General features: G+C 34.5%; 1 protein-coding gene across 1 annotated transcript in view; it reads right to left on the minus strand.

The window, feature by feature from the left end:
• LOC150094747 (uncharacterized) overlaps positions 1–25200 on the minus strand; it is a 437902-nt gene that overhangs the window by 208703 nt on the left and 203999 nt on the right. The window contains exons 11-12 of the mRNA XM_090410976.1: positions 18934–19292; positions 427–573 (exon numbers count right to left, since the gene is read on the minus strand). Coding sequence (XP_090267102.1) covers positions 427–573; positions 18934–19292 — 506 coding nt within the window. The remainder of the gene's footprint in view (positions 1–426; positions 574–18933; positions 19293–25200) is intronic.

Consider the following 25200-nt stretch of genomic DNA (forward strand, 5'->3'; position numbering starts at 1 on the left):
AAAGTAGATGCTGAAACAACTTTTCAACACATGACTGTACAGGAGAGAACACAGAGTTATTCCTGGATGCTGTATAACGAATGGTTAGCAATAATGTGAGGACTAGATTTTTTTGCTTGAGAGTGGGAAATGAGTGGAATGGATTGTTAGAGGTGGTTGTGGATATTTTGTTGTTGAACAAGTTATGAAGTATGATAGGCATTGTTTGAATAATCGCTAATGTGGGCCTCAGGGAGAGGTCTGAGTAATCATAATAGATCAAAATAATACTTAACCATAAGCAATTTTTTTTTTAGAAAGTCATTTTGTGCATGTGTGCTAAGGCACAAATGCTACTTGCAGCTAAAAAGGTTAAGAAATTTGAAATAGAAATTTAAAATAAAAAATATTAATTTTTAAGTTTTATACATAACAATGCAAAAAAACCTGGTGGCAGATGGCTTGAAAGTGAAAGAGGTGCGGGAGGAAGAGCTCCATAACTATCCCAATCATCTCTAAGTGGTGGTGGTCTGTTTCTTCCCCATCTTTCTTCATACAAATGCTGTTCATCAAGTGGAATTTCTGGTAGATAAACTGAATTTAAAAATAAGAGGGAAACAATGTTTTCTTTTAATAAAATGCCATTCTGAGAAACATTAAAAAAATATGTTTAGATAACATACGTATATTGCATAAATATGACATACAATTTTATTCTCATGTACTTCCACATACTTCTTTTCACTTCTGCTATAAATGCATTCACTGGAATGCCAGTTATTTAGATTATTTAACTTAGTTACCGATTACAGAAACTTATTCTATTTAACTATGATTCATTAGGTTGAAACAATCCAATAAGTAACAGTTAAATGGAATTCCGTGATGTTTGAAATAAAAAACAAAAGAGCTATGAAAAACAAAATAAATTTATTGTATTCAAATATCTGATGTAACCCTAAGGATAAGGAGTGTACAGGATACTATGATAACATTACATTATTACTAACTTCAAATCAACAATTTTCCTCCAAATTAATTTGTCACCTGTCAGGACTAAATAATGCCAGATCTTATATTTTAGTCTTCTAAGACATTTCTGTGTTAAATTAACCAAGATCTTGGTTTTCCTTTAGGTGATCCAGGCATCACACACCCATTATAGTAACCTTTCCTATTCTGTTTAAGTGATCATGCTACCTGATTAGCTCTGCTCACACATTCTTGAATGCTAACAATGTCAGATTGCATCCTAATATCTTCATTTTTAATACAATTCTGCAATTCATGACATCTATTTGCTTGATTTTCTCAATCTCATACCTGCAGTCTCCAGTTTTTGATGACATATTTCTAACTCAACTCTCAGCTCCACAAGTGAAAATTGGCATACAATGTCTTGCATACAGCTTAGTTTAGTGTTTTGACTAACTTTTTTTTTATTCAATATAAATTTATTTAGTTGACTTTCTGCCCTACTAGCTTTAGTTATTCTGTTGTCTATTTCCTTATTTAATTTTCTGTCTTCACTAAAAAATTGCGCCATCTTCATTAAATATGATGAAATGATATAATAGTGAAGATACTGTGCATCCATACTGTGAAGATGCACAGTATCCTCACTATTATATCATCATCGTCTCACACCTGAATTTACATCAAACCATTTCCCTGTGCTTTCTACATTTCTAACTTCCAACTCACATATCAAAAAGGGACTATGTAATACTTGATACAATATCATATTTATAACTTAAGAGTAGAATTTTCAACACCTTTTGTCTCTTGGCTCCTTGTCATCTCAATCATCAATTAACACATCAAATTCATGATATGTACCCTCAGGGGTATACAGGATAAGTGTGATAGTACTACATGAAAAAAGTTACACCATTACTAACTTCTGATCAATAATTTTCCTAAAAATTAACTTGTTATCTATCAAGGCTCCAATATTATCAGATCTTATATTTGCCTTTTAAGGCACTTTTTACTGTATCAATCCATCTATGTCTTGGTCTTATTCCTATCAACCTAGCAAAGAACACTTGGTTTGCTAATCTTTCCTCTCCCATTCTGTTTAAATGACTACCATCTGAGATTAGCTCTACTAACACATTCCTGAATGCTAACAATGGCAAGTTCTTTCTTGATATCCTCATTTTTGATGTGATACTGCCATTGATGCCATCTGTTCACTCCTTTCTCTCTTTCTCAGAATTCACATATCAGAGGTCTCTAGTCTTTGATCAAGCGTTTTATTTCTAATCCAGCTCTCAGTTCTATAAGTTAAAATTGTCTTGAACACAGTCTTATATACAGCTAATTTAGTGTTTTGACTAATTTCTTTCTTATTTCATATAAATGTATTAAGCTGATTTAATATCAAACCACCATGACTAATTCTGTTGTCTATTTCCATATTTAATTTACCATCATACCAAATATTATGCCTAAATAGATGACATGTTTTACTGGTTCCATATTTCAGGATACAGTAGATATTTTCAATGTTTTTGCTTATTTTCATTGTCTTTGTCTTTTCATTGCTGATTTTCACACAAAACCCAGTACAACAGCTATTAAAATTAGTTAGGGAATCTTGCAGACTTGGACTGGATTTCTAGTCTGCAATAGTAATCAGAAGTATATCATCATCTGCCTAAAGTAAAGAGCTAAGATTAACATCACCAATTTTCATATCAGATTTAATACCACTGTCCTTCATAATGTGATCCATATAGATAATGAATAACAGTGGAGATAATGTGCACCCTTGTCACACACCTGATTTTACTTCAACCCATCTTCTGTACCTCCTTCAAGTCTAACTGCTGACATGCAGCTTAAATAGAGACTATGAATTGCTTCTTATAATGACCCATTTATATCATATTACTGTAGCATTCTGAAGAGCTTTCCTTTTGTCACCTTGCCTTTTCCAGATCAAGAAAACTTAAATACAAATCTTTGTTGTATTCCCATGTTTTCTCAACCAACTTTTTGTCTAAAATTGAAAATCTGATCTTGACAACCTTTATTCGGCGTGAATCCAACTTGTTCTTCACCAAATTCGTTTCTTCTTAGCAGTTTCTCAAGTATACTTGCATAAATCTTACCAGGAACACTCAGTAGGGAAATACCTCTGTAATTATCTCATTCATGTCATCATTCATACCAAGCATAGTGATCGGAGCTTGCTCCACCCTTACCATGAGTTGCCTCAGTCTGCACTACCAAATGGGTCAGGTGTTGCACTATCCAGGTATTTGCTTACGCTTGGAATCGCCAAACTTTATATAGTTTCTATATTCGGCACGTAACTCTTTGAGTTTCTTATTCGGCTAAGAAACAACATGGGATGTAATATCCCTTAACTTAAATAAATTCATGTCACCGAATTGAAGCCTTTGGCTCTTCATATAATTAGTATCTCATTCAGTTTTATTTCCCTTTTTATAAATGGTTACTATGAGAGCTCTGCAACAATCCTCTGACCAACACTTCTGAATTATGCAATGCAGCCACCGTAAAAATTTTATACCTCTGTTAAATTGTGAATGAAATTATTTTGTATGTTTTAATTCTTCATTCACATTTAATATAATCCACCATGTTATAAGCAAGACTTGTAAATATCATTTGTTGTTAGTCTCTTACTTGTAAATTATTATTCATATAATTACTTGGAGTCTGTTCATTATCATCATCAAATTCCTGCCATGTATCCTCAAGTGGTGTACAGGATATGATAGTACTACATGAAAAATTTACATCATTACTAACTTCCTATCTACAATTTTCCTCCAAATCAGTCTGTTACTTGTCAAGACTCCAACATTATCATATCTTATATTTCTATCATCTAAGACACTTTGTACCGTATCAATCCATCTATAACTTGGTCTTCCTCTGGGTCGTTTTGCTGCCAACTTGGCAGAAAACACACTTGTTTTTGCTAATCTTTCTTCGCCCATTCTGTTTAGGTGACCATACCACCTGAGATTAGCTCTGCTAACACATTCCTGGATGCTAACAATATCAAGTTCTTTCTTAACATCCTCATTTTGAATATGATATTGCCATTGATGCCATCTGTTCATGCCTATAATCTTTCTCAGGACTCTCATATCTGCGGTCTCTAGTCTTTGGCCAAGTGTTTTACTTCTGACCCAACTCTCAGATCCATAAGTTAAAACTGGTTTGAACACTGTCTTGTATACAGCTAATTTAGTGTTCTGAATAATTTCTCTCTTATTCCATATGAATTTATTCAATTGACTTCCCACCATACCAGCTTTGCTGATTCTGTTGTCTATTTCTAGATTTAATTTACCATCTTCAGTAAAAATTGTACCTAAGTAGCTGAAATGTTTCTTGTTCCACAGATTCTACATTCAAAACACAGTTGACATTTTCAATGATTCTGCCTATTTTCATTGTCTTTGTCTTTTTATTGCTGACCTTCATTATGTATTACAACAGCTATTCAATTTAGTCAGAGATTCTTGCAGACTTGTAGCAGATTTATTTAGAAGTATAACATCATCTGCATAAAGCAAAGAGTTGACATTAACATCTCCAATTTTGATATCATGTTTAATACCACTTTCCTTCATAATGTGATCCATATAGATAATGAATAACAGAGGGGATAATGTACATCCTTGTCTCACACCAGATTTCACATTAAACCATCTTCCTGTACTTCCTTCAATTCTAACTGCTGACTTACAATTCAAATAAAGATTAAGCATTGCTTGATATAATGCACTATCGACCCCATATAACTGTAGCGTATTAAATAGCTTCTCTCTTGGCACCTTGTCATATGCTTTTTCCAAATCAAAACAAAACTTAAATACAGATCTCTGTTATATTCCGATGCTTTCTCGACTATTTGTCGTAAAGTGAAGATCTGATCCTGACAGCCTCTATTTGGCCTGAATCCAGCTTGTTCTTCACCAAGCTTTTCTTCCACAATTCTTCTCAACCGTTTCTCAAGTATACTTGCATAGATCTTGCCAGGAACACTCAATAGGGAAATACCTCTGTAATTCTCATATTCAGTTTTATTTCCCTTTTTATATATGGGTACTATGAGGGCTCTACATCCAATCATCAGGAATTCGTCACTCTGTCCAGGCTTTCTGAACTGTGCAGTGCAGCCACCGTGAGAATCTTATACCACCATACTTCAGCATTTCTAGTCGAATATCATCTACTCCTGCTGCCTTTCCACATTTCAAGCCTTTGATGGCTTTTTCTTCTTCAAGTATGGATATGTATTCCTGACTGCATGTCTGGTCAGTGTGTTTTACCACTGTGTTGTCATCACTGCTTGTTTCATTTAGCAGTTTTTCAAAGTAATTACTCCATACTTCAAGGATATCTATCTTTTTCTCCCGTTTTCATGTCAACTTTATCATCTCTAACTCTTTTTACAGCACTCTTTCCCCCATTCCTCAGCTTCTTCAACAACCTCCACAATATTTTGTCACCTTTTTGATATTTATTTTCTATATTCCAAAGTAAGTCCTCCCATGACTTTTGTTTAGCTAGTTTTACACAGTGTTTAACTTTCTTACATTTGTCTCTGTATTCTCTAAGAGCACCAGCTGACTTATTTGCCAGGAACTTTTGATATGCTTTCTTCTTTTCTTTCAGTGTCTCTTTAACTTCCTATGTCCACCATGGAGTTCTGATTTTTCTATCCTTGCAGACAACCTCACCACATGCCTCTCTGGCAGAATCAATCAATGTTTTCTTCAGAGTTTGCCACTGAATCTCCAAGGTTTGATTCCTGTTCTCAAACTCTTTCATTTTTTCTTCAATAATCTTTGTGTATTTTAGTCTACAGTTCACATCTGAGAGCTGCTCAACTTTTATTCGCTTTAAAACTTTCTTACATGTTATTCTTTTCAATATGAAATTCAATTTTATCCTGCTCAAGACTAAATAGTGATCACTTCCAATTTCAAATCCTCTGTACACTCTGGTGTCCTGCACCAGGGAGAAAACATCACTATCAACAATAACATAGTCAATGAGACTTTTCTTATTCCTAGCCTCTTCTCTCCATGTGAATTTGTGCATATTTTTATGTTGGAACATGGTGTTAGTAATAACCAGTCCATGTCCTGAGCAGAAATGCAACAGGTATTTCCCATTATTGTTAGCTTTGCTCTTTTTCCAAATTTTCCTAAAACATTTTTGTATGTCTGAAAATCACTTCTTACTCTGCTATTTAGATCCCCAACAAGGACCAACTTTTCCTTTTTCATTTTGTCAGCTGCTTTCTCTAAATCCTCAAAAAATTCCTCCACTTCTACCTTAGTAGAACCTTCTGTGGGACCTTAGGCTCAAATAAGTCTTATTGTCCAGTTCTCCATTCTGAAAAATTGCCCACATCACTCTACTTGAGACTGCCTGCCATTCAAGATGATTAGCCTCGTATTTAGTGTTGAATACAATGGCTTCCCCTTCTTTTCCTTGATTGTCATTGCTTGAATATAATATTTTGTATTTATTGCTCAGAAAGATCTCACCAGTTTTTGTCTTTTTTGTTTCAGTCACCCCTATTATGTCGATGTGGTACTTATCTAATTCCTCTGCTAGCTCCATTTCTTTGCCATTCAGGCTTCTTATGTTGATAGTACCGATCTTTAACTCTGGCAATGTTGAGTTGGGGGTGTGTTTTCAGATTTGTTCCAGTAGCTGACTTTTTGCTGTTCATCCTGGTTCACTGGTGAAAACAACAGGGACTCTTGTTTAACCAGGCGATGCCCCAGCCAGCATGAAATTTTGTCATGTTGTACCATCATTTTGTATTTTGGGTTAAGCTAATAAGAATACAGTTTTGTCTGCTAAATCCCAAATTGCCAGCCCATCCTCGTTCGTTCAGTATCCAGGTAGATACCCAACAGGGTGACGATGAGAATGTGAGGATTGGACATTAAGTCAGAAGTCCTGGTCAGTTCTCCACATTCCTTTAAAGGCTACGTGGAGGTCTCCTTTTAGTTATACAGCTTTGACCCTTAAACACTCCTGAAGTCTGTTTATTATTGTTTAAATAATTAATCTAAAATATGTACTGGTACTAATAGGACTCTGTATTAAAATATCATTCAGTTAATTTTATTAATTCCTGTGTAAATGATGTAAGAAACTGTGTGTAAATAAATTTAAATGTATATTATATGAACTGTGATATATATATTTTTTATTAACATTACTGAAAGAGAAAGCAATTTTATGTAATTCTTCTGAATGCATTTGATTGGCAGTTGTCAAGGAAACGGAGTTAATTTTAGATAGCATGTGCATGGAACATGAGCTACGGTATTCGAATGGAGGAGTTGATATGAGCTGAACTGGCTAGAACCGGATTTTGGCGGGAAGAATGGAGGTATTTTATAGGAAAACGAAAGTAAACAAGAGAGAAGCATTCAGGACAGCAAGGAGTAAAGTAACAGGTGACAATAAAGGGATTTGGATATGCTGTAAATAGATTAGGAAGGAACCGGGAAATTAACAGGCAATTAGGAATATTTATAGGGAATTCTAAAATTACGTTGAATTCCAATTGTTTTGAAGAAGAATAGTGCAAAGCTGAATTTAATGCATAGAAGAAAACAAGGATTAAGTAGATTATCTAAAACAAGTGCGTCAAGACTTGTGAAGCTCTATGTTTAATATTTCAGTTAACAGTGAAGATTCCTTTTGAATAGTGTTACTTCAAAGTGATAGTTAACTTCAGTTTTAAGTGTGCCTATAGTGAATCCAATGTGTAAAGGATATAACCCGGTAAGAGCAGTCCAATTTTTTTATATTCTGGCGTGAAGAAATAAGAGTTAGCTCCACCCGATATATCTTAACTTTAAATGTGGCGTTCTACTAAAAATAGCTGAAGTATGGAACTTAAAAGTGTTTCCCCCCTTGAAGTGATAACTGCCTCATAATTGAATTAAGTGCTTGTTGACTATGAGAGAATTAGAGAGTTCTACTATAAGAGTATTTACTGTAAGATTCTGTAACATTGAACTGTGTGAACCATTTTAATTATTCAGAAGAATGTAGAATTGATAACTGGATGTCTGATGCCTAATGTTTTATGTTTATTATGAATACTTGAACTAAGTTGATTTGCAATTTTATTAATACAGACCAGTTTACAATAAAAACATTTATTCAAACCGACCAGTTTCGCCAGCAAACTGTCTGGCTTTTTCAAGGCATTACGGAGATATGAAAGTTAGTAAATGCAAATTAAAAGGAACATTAGAAACGTTGGAAACCAAACTAGTATCTATGGTTACACGTTTCGCATGACAGAGATGACTTATTGTTCTTATTCATTATCACGCATGCGTGTTTGTTGTAGACTTGTCATGTGATTACTGGCTAGCTGTAGTTCAGATTGATTGAGAGAGAGAGGATCAAGTTTTTCCACCAACTGTTTAGAATTACACCCTGATTTCTGTTGTGGTTTCCACCAGTTATTAGTACTATTGTGGCTTCCTTAAATACACGATGCCTGTAGTCGTCATCGAGATATGGCATGGAGCTGTTTTGCCAATCTATCGTGTGGTTAGACGTGCAGAAATGATGTGCTAAGCCGGAAGAGATGCTTCTGTTGTGGTTTAGTTTACATCACCAACATGTTCTTTTTGTCTAATTTCTAAACTTCGTGAAGTTTGTCCGATGTAGGCAAGACCACAGGAGCAGGGAATGTAATATACTCCTGGATACTTGTAGAACGGAACTTTATCTTTTGGAGATCCTAAAACTTGTCTGATGTTGGTGGTTGGTTTGAAGACCACTCTGATGTTGTGTGCTATTAGTATTCTTGCTATTTGATAAGAAATTGACTTGATGAAAGGTATCACTACAGTAGAAATGTGCTGAAGGTGGGATTCTTCTTGTCTGGGGTTGTCATTGTATAGATATTTTTTGATGATGTTTTGAGGATATCCATTTTGAGATAATGTGTTGGCTATTAGCGAGAGTTCATTCTGTGTATCCTCCTCTTCTGATATAAACTTTTTGGCTCCATGTTTCAACATGTGGATAATACTCAGTTTGTGTGACTTGTGATGGTTTGAAGTATAGTGAAGATATCTTCCAGTATCTGTGGGCTTTCTGTAAATGGATAATTTGACACTGTTAGGTTGTTTTTTTATCAAGATATCTAAAAAATGCAGTTGGTTGTTGTTTTCTACTTCCAGAGTGAATTTTATCTTGCTATGTATTGAGCTGATTTTATCCACAAACGTTTTAGGTTGTCTAAGCTGTCTTTCCATATGATGAATATATCATCCACATATCTCCACCATGTAGATGGTCTCGGAGAGATTGCAGAGAGAATTTCTTTTTCAAGTTTTTCCATGAAGAGGTCTGCACAAGATGGTGATAGTGGGCTTCCCATTGCTAGGCCTTCTAATTGTTGGTATATGGTGTTGTTAACCTTGGAGAAATTAGATTGAAGGCAGTGTCTAAACATCTGTGTGATGTCTAGAGGAAAGAGGTCTTGGATGATTTTTATTACCTCTTCTACTGGAACATAATGAAACAAACCAACTAATCAGAAATTGTAACAATTGGCCAGAAGAAGTGAAGAGAACACTAAAATCCTCACATCCTATCACTCCAAGACTATATGGGACACCTAAAATACATAAACAGGATATACTTCTCCGTCCAATAGTTGATGGAAGATCACCAACCTACCTTTTGGCAAAGCATCTTGCAAACTTATTAAATAATAAAATAAGATCAACAGAATCGTATATCAAGAATAGTCAACATTTTGTAAATAAACTCCAAGCCATTAAGATTGCACCAACAGACATGCTAGCCAATCTAGATGTTGTATCCCTTTTCACCAATGTTCCAGTAGAAGAGGTAATAAACATCATCCAAGACCTCTTTCCTCTAGACATCACACAGATGTTTAGACACTGCCTTCAATCTAATTTCTTCAAGGTTAACAACACCATATACCAACAATTAGAAGGCCAAGCAATGGGAAGCCCACTATCACCATCTTGTCCAGACCTTTTCATGGAAAAACTTGAAAAAGAAATTCTTTCTGCAATCTCTCCGAGACCATCTACATGGTGGAGGTATGTGGATGATATATTCATCATATGGCAAGACAGCTTAGACAACCTAAAATCGTTTGTGGATAAAATCAGCTCAATATATAGCAAGATAAAATTCACTCTGGAAGTAGAAAACAACAACCAACTGCATTTTTTAGATATCTTGATAAAAAAACAACCTAACAGTGTCAAATTATCCATTTACAGAAAGCCCACAGATACTGGAAGATATCTCTTCACTATATTTCAAACCATCACAAGTCACACAAACTGAGTATTATCCACATGTTGAAATATAGAGCCAAAAAGTTTATATCAGAAGAGGAGGATACACAGAATGAACTCTCGCTAATAGCCAACACATTATCACAAAATGGATATCCTCAAAACATCATCAAAAAATATCTATACAATGACAACCCCAGACAAGAAGAATCCCACCTTCAGCACATTTCTATTGTAGTGATACCTTTCATCAAGTCAATTTCTTATCAAATAGCAAGAATACTAAGAGCCCACAACATCAGAGTGGTCTTCAAACCAACCACCAACATCAGACAAGTTTTAAGATCTCCAAAAGATAAAGTTCCGTTCTACAAATATCCAGGAGTATATTACATTTCCTGCTCCTGTGGTCTTGCCTACATCGGACAAACTTCACGAAGTTTAGAAATTAGACAAAAAGAACATGTTGGTGATGTAAACAACAACAGAAGCATCTCTTCCGGCTTAGCACATCATTTCTGCACGTCTAACCACACGATAGATTGGCAAAACAGCTCCATGCCATATCTCGATGACGACTACAGGCATCGTGTATTTAAGGAAGCCACAATAGTACTAATGACCGGCGAAAACCTCAACAGAAATCAGGGTGTAATTCTAAACAGTTGGTGGAAAAACTTGATCCTCTCTCTCTCTCTCTCAATCAATCTGAACTACAGCTAGCCAGTAATCACATTACAAGTCTACAACAAACACGCATGCGTGATAATGAATAAGAACAATAAGTCATCTCTGTCACGCGAAACGTGTAACCATAGATACTAGTTTGGTTTACAACGTTTTTTATGTTCCTTTTAATTTGCATTTACTAACTTTCATATCTCCATAATGCCTTGAAAAAGCCAGACAGTTTGCTGGCGAAACTGGTTTGTATTAATAAAATTGTATTTCTATTATAAAACGACCAAAAATGTATAATTTAAGTTGATTTGCATTATCTTGTTTTCAAAGTTATACTTAACGTACATATTATAATCCTGCATTAAATGTTTTGTTTTATTGATTTCATTTTGGTGTTTGCCTGATTTTCTTTCATTGCACCGCTCATAAAGTTTATCAGACCTTGCGGAATATTGACATTGGCCTGTATAAAGTGAGACTGCAAAGGTTAGTTGATGATTAATTCTTCTATATTATATAGCCTAGTCTAAATATAGGGTGGCACAGGATAATATAAATTTCTTTATATTCAGATGAGCATGAATCAACAACTAACCAAGTATAACAGAAATTAAAGAGGTAAAGATAAAAATAAATAACCAACATAAATGGAACAGTTAGCTAGGTAGGACGACACAATACCTCCATATTTGAGAATTTATGGCTGAATTTCATTTTGTACATCTACAAAACTTAAATGAAGATCCTTGTTATATTCCCATGATTTCAGAACTAATTGTAAAAATCTGATCTCCAGAAAACTTTGATCTGATCTGAAAACGACTAGTTCTCCTATTTTTATCATCTTTGGCATTTTGAAATCATCTTAATTATGTTAATAATTAATTAAATGCTCATAAATGATATTAATGTTATTTGTTATTATTATTAATGTATGGGCATCTCCATGGAAGCTGAAGACTCATTATGGGAGACCCAAATTACTCACAGAATCTATCATATCTCTCTTTGAACCCATTAACAGACAAAGAACTCACAAATGACTCTGGCAACTCATTCCTCTCATTCACAACTCTCTAAGCAAAAAAAAAAAAAAAAAAAAAAATCTACTAGTCCTCGCACACCTACTAACCAGACCTTTATTCAACTTCCAGGAATGATCCCTTGTTCTGGCCCCTCTAGCCAAGTGCTGAAACATTTCCCCTGCATCAATCCTATAAAACCCTTTAAGCAACTTATGTGTTTCTATCACATCCCCTCTTTTTTCCTCCTATCAACCAACTTATGCATTCCCTCAATCTATCCTCATAAGGAACATTCCACAGACCACTCACTATCTTGGTCGCTCACCAGTGAATCTTCACCAATGCTTCTTTATCCCCAAGACCCCAGACCTGAGCAAGGCAATTCAGATGTGGACATATCAAGGCCTTATAAAGAGGAACAACAATGTCCTTATCTCTACTTGTTAATGTGTTCTTCAATAGCAAAGTAATCTTATGGACTACTTTAGCAACCTTAGCAATATGTCCTCTAAACTTTAATGTTCTGTCTACCACCCTCCGTAACTCTCTAGTTTAATTTATTTCTTGGAGTACAGTTTCGTCAATGTGGCGACACAGTTCATAATCTATTTATCCACCAAAATGCATAACTTTACATTTCTCCACATTAAATTTACACCCAGTATCTTTTGCCCATACTGACAAAGCCAAATGACAGCCTATTTAAATTACCCGCAAGCTCACAAAATCACCTTGATTAACTATTACTCTACCTAATTTTGCATCATCAGCAAACAACTGGATATTTCCTATATCATTTATGTACAAAATAAACAGAAGTGGTCCCAGTCACCCTCTTATCCACATAACCGGTGCCATATCCATCCCATTTGTTGTAATTTGTGTAACAGAGCTCCATGTAGTATTCTGTCAAATGTCTTTGCAAAATCAAGCAAAATCATCGTGTAGCCATTTCCTTTATCCAACTCTGCTGTTACTCTATTATAAAAATATAGTAAGTTACTAAGGCACGACCAACCCTTCACAAAGCCATATTGCTCCCTCATACAGTATCATGTTTTTATACACACATTCTTGAATTCTCTTATTGACCACTTTTTTCCAGTACTTTTACCACCATGCCTGAGATACTGATTGGTCTATAATTTGCTACTGCAGTCTCAGAACTTGTATTATGCAAGGGAATTATTTTGTCCTCTTTTCACTCCCTTGGAATTCTACCAGAGCTGAGACTTAAATTAAATAGCCTAGTCAGATTCATTCCCTTGCATATTTTGACAAAACCTGAGAGGATATCCCATCTAATCCCACAACTGTATTTACATTGAGATTCTGCAATTCATCCACCTCTGTTCCCACATTAGTGTCTGTCATATGCGTTAAAGCAGCAACCTCACTTGGATGATAAACTTTTGCAAAATGGTCACTCAGTAACTCAACTATTTTATCTGCTTCTGTCATCTCCTGACCATTGTTACTTATTCATATTAATCTTCCATAATTATTCTTCCTCTTACTTGCCATGTAATAAAAGAACTCTTTGGGTTTTCCTTTGGCCTGTTTGGCCAGATCCTTATAGTAATCTGATTTTGCCTTCCCTGCCATGTTGGTCACCTTTCTTGCCTGAGCCCTGTACTGACTTGTTCATGACTTTGCTGGTTACCTTTCTCTTCATATATATATATCCTCCACAGCATTTTCTTCTTCTGTAGCTCATGCTTAATGATATTAGTCATCCATCTAACTCCTACCTGATTAACCTTCCTTACATTAGGTATACAATTTCATATTGCTTCCTCTAGATAACCCTTAACTATTTCCTGTGCACTACTAACATCTTTACCTTGCAGTGTTTTATGCCATGGTACAAATTTAAGCTTGTTCCTAAGCTTGTCATAATCACCTGCCTTGTAGTTTCATATATATCTTTTCTTGAGAGAATATTCCTCATGTTTTACAATCTTCCAAGTCAAGACTGCATGGTCACCAATAGCTCTTGTGATTCCATGACCAGGTTCAATACTCTCACACCTCCTAGTCTCCTCCATCACATGGAGGAGACTAGGGGGTGTGATATTGATATTTCTTCCTTCCAGTTTATATCTGGAGTCCCCCATAAGAATCACTCGACCTGTACTCATTATATTAATTTGGTTATGCATCATTTGTGGAACTCCCTGGACTATAGCAATAACCAACTGTATATTTTGTCTTACTGGCCTTAATCTCGCACCAGACTGTTTCAAATGAACAGCCATCCTCTGGCCTATCTCCAATTCTTTTTGGCTGCAATTCATCTGCTATCATCAGCAGTACACCTCACCCACTGTATCTTCCCTGAAAATACTAAACCCTTTACATTCTATCCCTATAACTACATTATGTGCTGTTAGCCAAATCTCACTAATGCCTATATCTTCTGATGAGATTGCACTAACCAATGTGAAAAGTTCCTCCCTCTTGTTCCTGATACTTCTGGTATTAGAATATAGAAAGTGAAGAATCCCTTTAGGTCTGCACCCACCTTTACTTCCTGAATTGACTACCCTATTCAATATTTTTGCTTGAGAGATTAGATTCCACACTTTGCCATTCTCACACTAACTCGCCTTATGAATGCCTTCACACAAACTCACCTGCTTCCACCTAAACTGTTTTTCCTGAATTTGCAGTTTGGCATACTCAGTAAACAAAGCTCTTTCTAGACACCTAACACCAAAACCATTTAGATGCAGTCCATCAGCATTATACAAATCCTACATCATTCCTTTTGCACAATCTATGTATTGATTCATTAGTTACCAATGCCCTCCTCCTCAGTTCACCTCTAATGGCAGGAGACTAACAGTCTTCACCTTCTCAATCTTCAGTTTATTCTCTTCTAACAACTCCTTTACATCCTCCCTTACATCTTGCCTCTCAAATCATTTGTGCCAACCAAGAGAATCCGTTCCTTTGCATTTGCATCTGGATTATAAAAAGGTTTCTCTGCTTAATGAACAATATGTCCTGCAAGTTAAACTTTAGTATATTCATTATATCTACAGTAATTTCACTGTTTTGATCACATGTGCAGATATGTCCCTAAACTAAAAATCTAATTAAATAGGTTAACATCAGCATAAAATTTACATACACAGTGATAAGTATTTTACTGTTAAGTAAATGGGTAATTCAGTTACCAGTAAATTGCTATTTGTACAGATTTCTATAAACTAGAAAAGGGTTAAAACATTTATTTAATGACAGGAGAGTTTCACAGCCACTCTTGATGAACAGGCAATGCATTCATTTTGTTCAGGTTATGTGTTTGAATCTCACTGTTCATGGATATTTGCAGGTCTTCATGTGGCAGGAGATTATTCCTTACTAGTCTGTATCTATTAGGGATGGTATTATACTCAACATGATACTGTCAGCTTGCTTACTTACTTAAAAGAAGTATTAATGCCATTCTGCTCCATATATATTTCTAGGCTTTTATCTGAAGAAGAGCGCTGAGTTAAGTTTGTTGGCAAATATCCCCGATCATCATCTCCCAGCTCAAGCTTTCTCAAGTGGAACCACAATTGTGAAGTAACATTTTTGGCAAAAAAAAGTACATTGGGATTTGCTTTATCAAATATGCCACTATATCAAAATGCTGTAATAGGCTTAAGAAATATCTGCATCTAAAAAAACAGCCACGTCTGTGAAAAATTAGGGGAGTGAAATGGCATTAACAGCAGAATCATTAAACACGAAGAAATTAGGAAGCAAGTGAGCTAACATTATTAGCATTCAAGAATTTGTAAGCAGAGCTAATCTAAAGTAGTATGATCACTTAAACAGAATGGGAGAAGAAAGGTTAGCAAAATAAGTGTTTGATGCCAAGATGGCAGGAAAAAGGCCCATGGGAGGACCAAGATCTAAGTGGATTGATTCAGTCAGAGGTGTCTTAGAAGGTGGAAATATTAGGCATGACAATATTGGAGTGCTGAGAAGTAGTAGAGTAATTTGGAGGAAGATTGCTGATAGAAAATTAGTAATAATGTAAACTTAATCATGTAGTATTGTCATAGAATCCTGTACATCCCTCTAGGAAATATATGAGGAAATTAATGATGATAATAAAAACCTTATTTTGTAGTTTATAAAAACATTATCAGAAAGTCCTCGTGGGCATCTCATCGGATGTCTTATATTACTTAACATCCAACTTTCTGCTGGATATCCATATAAAATATTTGTATTTTAAAATGAACCTAAAAAACCATGGAAGATATGCTTATGTCATATGCAAGTATCATATATTTTCACTATAACCTACCTACAGTGGTTAAATACTGAATATTGTAGGAATGTGCATCCTACAAAAATCACCTGTTGTAATTTGAAGTAAAACTGACTGAGTTATTACAGTTTCTACTGAAATATCATTGGATATAAATTTTTGATAATAAAAAAGGCCACAATCAAAAAGCAAGTAATGCAATTTAACATCATTTGTTGTTCATAATAGCAGGAACTTGTTTCTAAAAATCCATATAATGGTATATTACAAGAAAATAAAATATAAGTTCATATTTATTTCAATGCTATTTGAAAACACTGTTATTTATAAATATTTGAAATAATGATTTTCAATGGAAGCATTTCAAAGTAGTGTGAGATTAATTTCTGCAACATTGTCATTACAAGGAAAGAACAAATTGTCCTGTTCCATTGCTGATTTGAAGAATAAAAGAAAGCAAATTTACTATTACTAAATAAATTCATGGATAAGGTGATCGCTTGTCACATTTCAGAATAGATTATTTATTTTCACACGCATGAAATTACTTTTTATCTTTGGGAATAGACTCAATAAATAAATTGTGCAGAAAAAGTTGAAATATCGCAGGACAATGAATAAAATTCCAAGTAAAACAGTTTACTCTAAGTCAAATGGTACAAAGGTTACTCCATTATAGTTAATCTGCTAATGGCTCTACAGCACAGTTACGGGATTAACAGCAGAGGAGGGTAATTACATGATAAAAGGCAAAATGTTACTCATGTTTTGATCCATGAAAACTCCTAAAGCGGTCTGAATATTTCATCCATTTCAGCCGGTTGGGAGGTGAGGTTAAGGCACTTCTGTGCATCAATCCACCTACATCATGGTCTTTTGCCAAGTCTTTTCTTGCCATCATTTTTTCTATCCCTTCTTCTTCTTCCATTCTGTTTAGGTCACCAGACTATTTTAGATTAATTTGGTTAACACATTCTTGAATACTAACAATGTCAGATTGCTCCAATACCTTCATTTTTAATATGATTCTGCAATTGATGCTATCTATTCACTCTTTTAATTTTTCTCAAAAAATTTCATATCTGTCATCTCCACTCTTTGATCAACTGTTTTATTGCTAACCCAACTCTCATATCCACTTAAAATTGGTTTCAACACTATCTTATATACTACTAGTATAATGTTTTAGTAATTTTTCTCTTATTCCATATAAATTTCTTCAACTGGCTGTGCACCATACAAGCTTTGCTTATTCTGTTATCAATTTCCATATTTAATTTGCCATCTTCCCTAAAATTGTGCATAAATAACTGAAATATTTTACTTATCCTATGCTCAGTTGAGAATGCAGTTGAAGTTTTTGATGTCCTTGCCTATTTACAGAGATTTCATTTTTTTTTTAATTACTAAACTAACTGTCATGCCAAATTTGTTTTAGCAGTTATTCAGATCCTGAAAGCTTGCACTAGATTTGTTTAAGGAGTACACAATCTGCATAAAGCAACGAGCTAAGTTTGATATCTCTGGTTCTGATATTAGGTACAATGCCACTTTCTTTCATAATGGAATCCATAAAGAGGATGAATAAGAGTGCACCTATGTCTTACAACTGATTTTGCATCAAATCACCATCTGTACTTCTTTCAATTCTAACTGATGAATTACAACTTAATATAGACTATGTATTGATTCTGTACAGTGTTCCATTCATTCTATATAACTGTAGCATTCTGAATTTTTTTTTTTTTTTTTTTTTTTTTTTACTGGATCTACAAAACTTAAATACAGATCCTTGTTGTATTCCCATGATTTCTCAACTATGTGTCTTAAAATAAAAATTAGACACTGCCACTCTTCTGTTTGACCTGAACCTAGGATGTCGTTCTTTGTTTCTCATCCACAATTTTACTTAGCTTCTTATCAAGTATGTTTTCATATATCTTACTTGAAATGCTTCATAGGAAAATTCTTGTAATTTCACATTCAGTTTCATTTCATTTCCTTTTTTTAAAAATGGGTTTTATGAGAGCTCTACTCCAATTATCTGGAATTCAGCCTTCTAACCAAACCTCTGAATTATGTAGCAGTGCAGCCACCTTAAAACTTTTATACCTCCTTATCTGAACATTTTTTTAAAATTTCAGTATTAATATGCACTCCTGATTGCATTCATCTTGAATATTTTCTGCCACCATTCTGTTACTTTTTCATTTAAGAATTCTCCAAAATAATTATTCATAAGCTTTTTGATAAGCTCCAGAATATTTTGCCCCCTTCCTAATATTTATCTTTTATATTCTTACCAAAGTCTTCCCATGACCACTGTGACAAACAACTTTGATTACAGGATTTAAGATAAGCAAGTTGTGCTTTCTATCAGTTTGAGACAGAAATCACACTTTCTATGTGCTCTGAATAGCTCCTAAGTTGACAGCTGCTATTCAAAACAGTGGCTGTCAGCCACTCAAATTTTAATTGTATTTTGTCTAATAATGTTAAAGTGAAATTAAAAACTAATTTCTTTTTCATCAAGTTTTTCTGTGTTGCCACTGTATTGTAGAGGTAACTTGTACAGCAGAGGCATTTAATCCCAATACATTCCAAAACATGCTGAAAGAGTTAGCAAAGTTAAATTAAAGCTGTTTACCTTCGCCTCTTCTTGGGAGTGGAAGCATATCTCTCGAAGAAATTATTTCTCCCATTTCATATACTCCACCATAGCGACCATGCTCTTTCAGAGGTATTTCTCTTCTGTATCTATCCGGATATAATTCTGGACTACAGATAGGAGGGGGAGGAGGTGGGGGAGGACCTCTACGTAAATCTGGACCATACTCAGGAAGCAAATGACGATCTGCCACATAAATTTGTTCCGGTCGTGGTTCATAAGCATAAGGATATTCTCTTTCTGGTGGTGGTAAGGAATCCGGCTCATAGCCTCGACTTCTTGGCAAAGGTGGCTCTGGATCTCTGACTGGCCTATGTCCTCTTAGTGGGGACTGAGGCCTAAAGTAAATAAAATCAGAAAAGAGTTACTGAATGTAAAATAAGCATACTTGCAATATTAAATATTCCTAAACAAATTTAAACAAATTTGGGATTTAGGATGCCACAAGAATTGTTTATGTGGTTTAAGTTTAGTTTCAGATTATTTCTATTGAAGACTAGATGATGAAACTCTCTGTCCTCTTCATTCCATGCTTGTAACAGGACAGTTTTAATTGACAAAATGATTTTAAATGATAATAATAATTCTTGCTTTGTGTGGACAGGATTTATATTAGAAGATATTTATATTAGAATCTTGACTAAGGTGGTTTCTAGTCGCTTGAATATTGAGTATGAAGAAAGGTTGACAAGATTCAATTTACAGAGCCTAGTGGATAAAGGAGGAGGAATGAAATAATAGAGATGTACATATTGGTAAAGGGGTTCTTATAAGATTAATATGGAAGAGGTTTTTTTTATATCCCTGGAAGCTGTATAAGATGAGTGTGAGCAAAGGAGTGAGAAAAAAGTTTTTTTTGCATGGGGAGCAGTGAATGATTGGAATACGTGGGTGGTCTGAAAAGTTTTCGACCATAAAAGGCAACACTCTTGGCAAGAATTTTTTTTTTTTCTACGTTGGTACATCTGTTATAAGCATCCATGTGAAATTGCAAGTCATTCTATCAAGTAGTTTTTTTTTATACAGCTGTTGGAAGCCAAAGTGTTGTCTGTATCTCTTGAAATGGATCAAACTGAGTATCGTTTGGTTATAAAATTCTTTGTAAAAGAAGGTTTAATGACAAAAGAAATTCATTTGAAAGTTCATAAAAGTTTATGGGCACTCGTTCTCCTTCGTTTTTGACAATTAAGAAATGGGCTGACGAGTTTAAACATGGCTGTACCAGCCTTGAAGATGATCCACATGAAGAACATCCAAAAAGTGTAACACCACCAGAAATCAGTGATCAGTGCACGATATGGAATTGAATGACCGACGGGTCGAAGTGCGTGAAATTGCTGAGACTATAGGCATTTCAAAAGAATGTTAAGGATATATTTTGCAAGAATTGCAAATGAAAAAGCTTTGCGCATGATGGATGTCGCACAGATCAAAACCACATTCACATGAAAATCTGTAAACAGTGCTTGGAGCATTTTGACAAGAATAAAACTGATTTTGTGTGTCGATTTATTACTATGGATGAGACTTGGATTCACAGCAATCAAAACAGTGGATAGAAGCCGGTTGTTCAGTGCTGAAGACAAAGTCGGTTCAATCAGCAGGAAATGTCATATCATCGGTGTTTGGGATGCTAAAGGCATTTTGTTTATTAATTATCTTGAAAAGGGTGAAACAATAACCGGGGAATATTATTCCAATCTTTTAACCAGACTAGACGAAAAAAATTGGGAGAAAAGACCTGGTTTGCAGAAGAAAAAAATCATCTTTCATCAGGACAATGCACCTGCCCACAAAGGTGTTTTCCTATACCCTATTCCCCAGATTTGGCTCCCTCTGACTTCTATCTCTTCCCAAAAGTCTGGTCAGCGTTTTTCTTTGAATCAAGAAGTGATTGCAGCTGTAGAGAGATATTTTGCAGATCTTACTGAGAACAACTACAGGGATGGGATAATGGCGCTGGAGCATCGCTGGAATAAATGTATTAGTCTTAAGAGAGATTATGTTGAAAAATAAAAATAATTTCAAAATTATAAATTTGTTTTTTCATTGTTAAAGTTGAGAACTTTTCAGACCACACTCGTACATTGCCTAAGGCTGCAGAGAATTTGATTGTATTTAAGGCACAGTAAATATGACAGAGGGACTTTCCATGATGAGTTCAACTCCATGGAGGTCTGAGGATAATAATAATAATTTCTGTTAAGCTGTTAAAATAATCAACACTGGGAACTTCCCATGAGCATCATGTTGTTTTAATTAACACTGACAAGATAAACTGTTAAATTAAATTCACCATTTTTATCTATGTTACATGACATCCTCAGGACTGAGGGAACATAATATTATCTAAAATGAAACATTATATATTGTGGTATTACTGTATTATGAAATTATGACTTCCAAGTGAAGGAAAGTGAGGTGAACATAACTAGTGTCCTGTCTGGTCTGCCCTTTGATATTCTTTTTTTAGATACTTTGATTGTTGGATTTATTTATTTATTGCGTGTGCAAACTACAGAAAACATAAGAGTATACATTTAAAGAAATAGACATTAAAAACATACATTAAAAGACAAAAATGCCACTTGCATAAAATATTATGCAAAAACATAAAATGTCAGATTTCACTCATCCAGTGATTAATATACTTTAAAGCTGTTTCATTACACTGCATTAAATCTTTTCATATATATATATTATTGTCTATTAAGCAGCATTGCAGAAGATGATCCATGGTTTGTGTTTCACCACATGAGCAGCTGTCATTGTCTGTGACAGCTGCTCATGTGGTGAGTAGTGCTATATATGGCCATATTCTGCTTTGATCTACCCATTCTGGAAAGAAGTCTTTTCAATGTCTTCCATTCTTGCCAGTCTAGATGTAAGCCAGAAGAAAGAGATTCGTTTAAGTTCAGAGCCTCTGGAGATTGCTCTTGCCATATTGTTGACCTTGCAGCTTTTATGGAATCAACCAATGGTTCCACTGAGTGAATAAAATTTTCCCTTGCTCTTAGCCTCCTATGTACTGCATGTCTATACAAAGGATGCCGTTCATCAGTTAGTTGTTGTTTCCACTCATATCATACCAGACAGTGAGTATAGGTCAATTTTTGTAGGGTTAAGGCAGCTGGTAACATGCTGACATGTTTCATTAAGAAACTTGTCTACAATTTTGACATGTGATGTTCTTTCCCAAACAGGTCTAGCATACTCGGCTGTCGAAAAGCAAAGTGCCAGTGCAGAGGTGCGCAGTACTTGTGGACTTTGCACCTCACTGAGATTATGTTAATCGGCACAGAATATTGTTACGTGTTTGAGTTTTAGCTGCTGCCTTCCCTATGTATCACCTATAATTTAAAGCCCTTCGATAATTGACCAATTTCACACCATTCCATTCTATATTCAACTCTCTCCTTGCCTCCCTATTATTGAGATGGAAAAGACACATTTGGGTTTTACTGGGATTTGGTTTCAGCTAATTTTCCTTAAAGTAAACTGTAAGAAATTCTAGTTCTTGTGTGAGCTGCTACTCATTGTTATCAAAGGATTTTGCTTGATAAGCTATTGCCCAGTCATCTGCATATAAGAAGGTTCTTGACCATGGGTTTATAGGTTGGTTGTTAGTATATATATATTGAAGGGAAGAGAGCACACTTCTTTGAGGTATACCATTACTCTGAATATCCCATCTGCTCTTTTTTTCTTGAAAATCAACAAAGAATCTCCTGCTAAACTGCAGATACCTAAATACCTTCGCTAACTGAGCTGACTATAAGCTTTCTAAGCTTTAGTGTGTCATATGCTGCTGTCAAATCTATAAATACAACTCCTGTTGCTAATCCCCCTTTCAAAGCCATTCTCAATAAATTGTGTTAAGTTTAATACTTGTTCAGTGCATGATCAGAATTGCCTATTTTCATTATCTTTGACTTTTTATTGCTGATTTTCATACCAAATTTATTGAAACAGTGATTCAATTTAGTCAGGGAATCTTGCAGATTTGTACTGGATTTATTTAAAAGTATAACATCATCTGCAAGAGATGAGATTAACATCTCCAATTTTGATATCGGGTTTAATACCACTTTCTTTCATAATATGATCCATATAGATAATGAATAATAAAGTGGATAATGTACATCCTTGATGAAACTAGATTTAATATCAAACCATCTTCGTGTACTTCCTTCAATTTTAACTGCTAACTTACAACTTAAATAAAAACTAAGTATTGATTGATGTAATGTCCATTTATCCCATAACTGCAGCATTTTGAAGAGCTTTCCTCTTGGCACCTTGTCACATGCATTTTCCAGATCAACAAAACTTAAATACAAATCCTTGTTATATTCACGATTTCTCAACTGTTTGTCTTAAATTGAAAATCTGAACTGACAACCTTTATTCGGCTTGAATCCAGCTTGTTCTTTACCAAGCTTCCCTTTCACAATTATTCTTGCCCATTTCTCAAGTATACTTGCATAAATCTTAGGATGATAAGGAACACTCAGCAGGAAAATACCTCTATAATTGTCACATTCAGTTTTATTTCCCTTTTTATAGATGGGTACTATGAGAGCTCTGCTCAAATCATCTGGAAATTGACCATCTGACCAGGCCTCTGAATACTGAAATGCAGCTACTGTAAAAGTTTTATACCTCCATACTTGAGCATGTCTGGTCAAATATCATCTACTCCCGCTGCCTTTCCACATTTCAGGCTTTTGATAGCTTTTTATACTTCGAGTATTTAGAGTCTAGATGTCTGGAGTAATTACTCAAGACATCTAGAATATCTTTATCTTCAGTTTTCCTGTTACCTTTATCATCTCTGATTCCTTTTACAGTACACTTTCCTTCATTTCTAAGCATTTCCTATAGCCTCCAGAATATTTAGCCACCTTCCTGATATTTATTTTCTATGTTCTTACCAAAATCATCCATTGACTTTTGTTTAGCTAGTTTTATACAATTCCTTCTTCACTTCCTTACATTTTTCTCTGTTATTTTATTCTCTATGAGCACAAGCTGTCTTACTTGCCAGGAACTTCAATATGAATTCAGTATTATATAAAAAATAAACAAAAATTAAAAAAAAAATAAAATTAATAAAAATAGAAAATCTTTAGCTCAACTACAGTACTAACATACCATAGGTTTACAACCTTTCAAAAATAGGAGTCAAAAAGTAGAAAAATTATGGAAAATATAACAAGGATCTGCATTTCTGTAGAATTGGTAAAGGCATATGACAAGATGACAAGAGAAAAGCTGTTCAGAACATTAGAATATATGGATTAAATGGGACCTTATACTGAGCAATATGTAGTCTATATTTAAAATGTAAATCAGCAGTTCTAACAGAATACAGGAAAATAATCTGATATAAAATCATGTGTGAGACATAGAAACACACATACAGCAATAAAGAAACCAAAACTATACAAATAGGCAGGAGGAAACACAGTTGCATAATGAAAGAAGAACAATTTCAACTATTTAGGTACAAATTTTAGTAAAAATGGCAAATTACATATGGAGATATTTAATGTTTTAATATGGAAATATTCAATACTAGAATTATATTAAAGTGAAGATATCAGGAAGCAATCTGACATTTTAGCATTCAAGAATGTATAAGCAGAGCTAATTTCAGGTGGTATGGTCATTTAAATAGAATGGGAGAAGAAAGGTTAGCAACATGGGTATATTATGTAAGGATGACAGGAAAAAAACAGTCAGAAGAAAGCCAAGATACAGGTGAACGGATTCAGTGAGAAGTGCCATAAATATAATACAGGAGTCCTGACAGATGAGAGATTAATGTGGAGAAAATTGTCAATAGGAAATCAGTAATAACAAACTTTTTCTATAGTGGTATCATATCCTGTACATCCATTGAAGGCACATATCAGGAATTTGGTGATGATGAAATCAAATAATACAAACGATACTCAATCATAAAAATTAAAATTATGATTTTTCTATCTAATTAATAGAGGTTTGTGAAAATTTCCATAATTTAACTGAGAAATGCAGAGCACTACACCATTAAAGAGAACAAAAAAATTAAAAAAAATAATAAATAATAAAAAAAAAAAAAAATATATATATATATATATATGTAGAAAGTTTTTTTTTTTTTTACCTTGTTAAAGATGCCAAGCTATTTTAAACCTGGTTTTTACTCCATTTCCCAAGTAAGCAAACAAACTAAGTCAAGTTTGCACCTGCATATAATGC

The sequence above is a fragment of the Typopeltis vanoorti genome, chromosome 21 (genome assembly GCF_054136105.1).
Source record: "Typopeltis vanoorti isolate ZY-2024b chromosome 21, IOZ_Tvanoo_1.0, whole genome shotgun sequence".
Classification (NCBI taxonomy): Eukaryota; Metazoa; Arthropoda; class Arachnida; order Uropygi; family Thelyphonidae; genus Typopeltis; species Typopeltis vanoorti.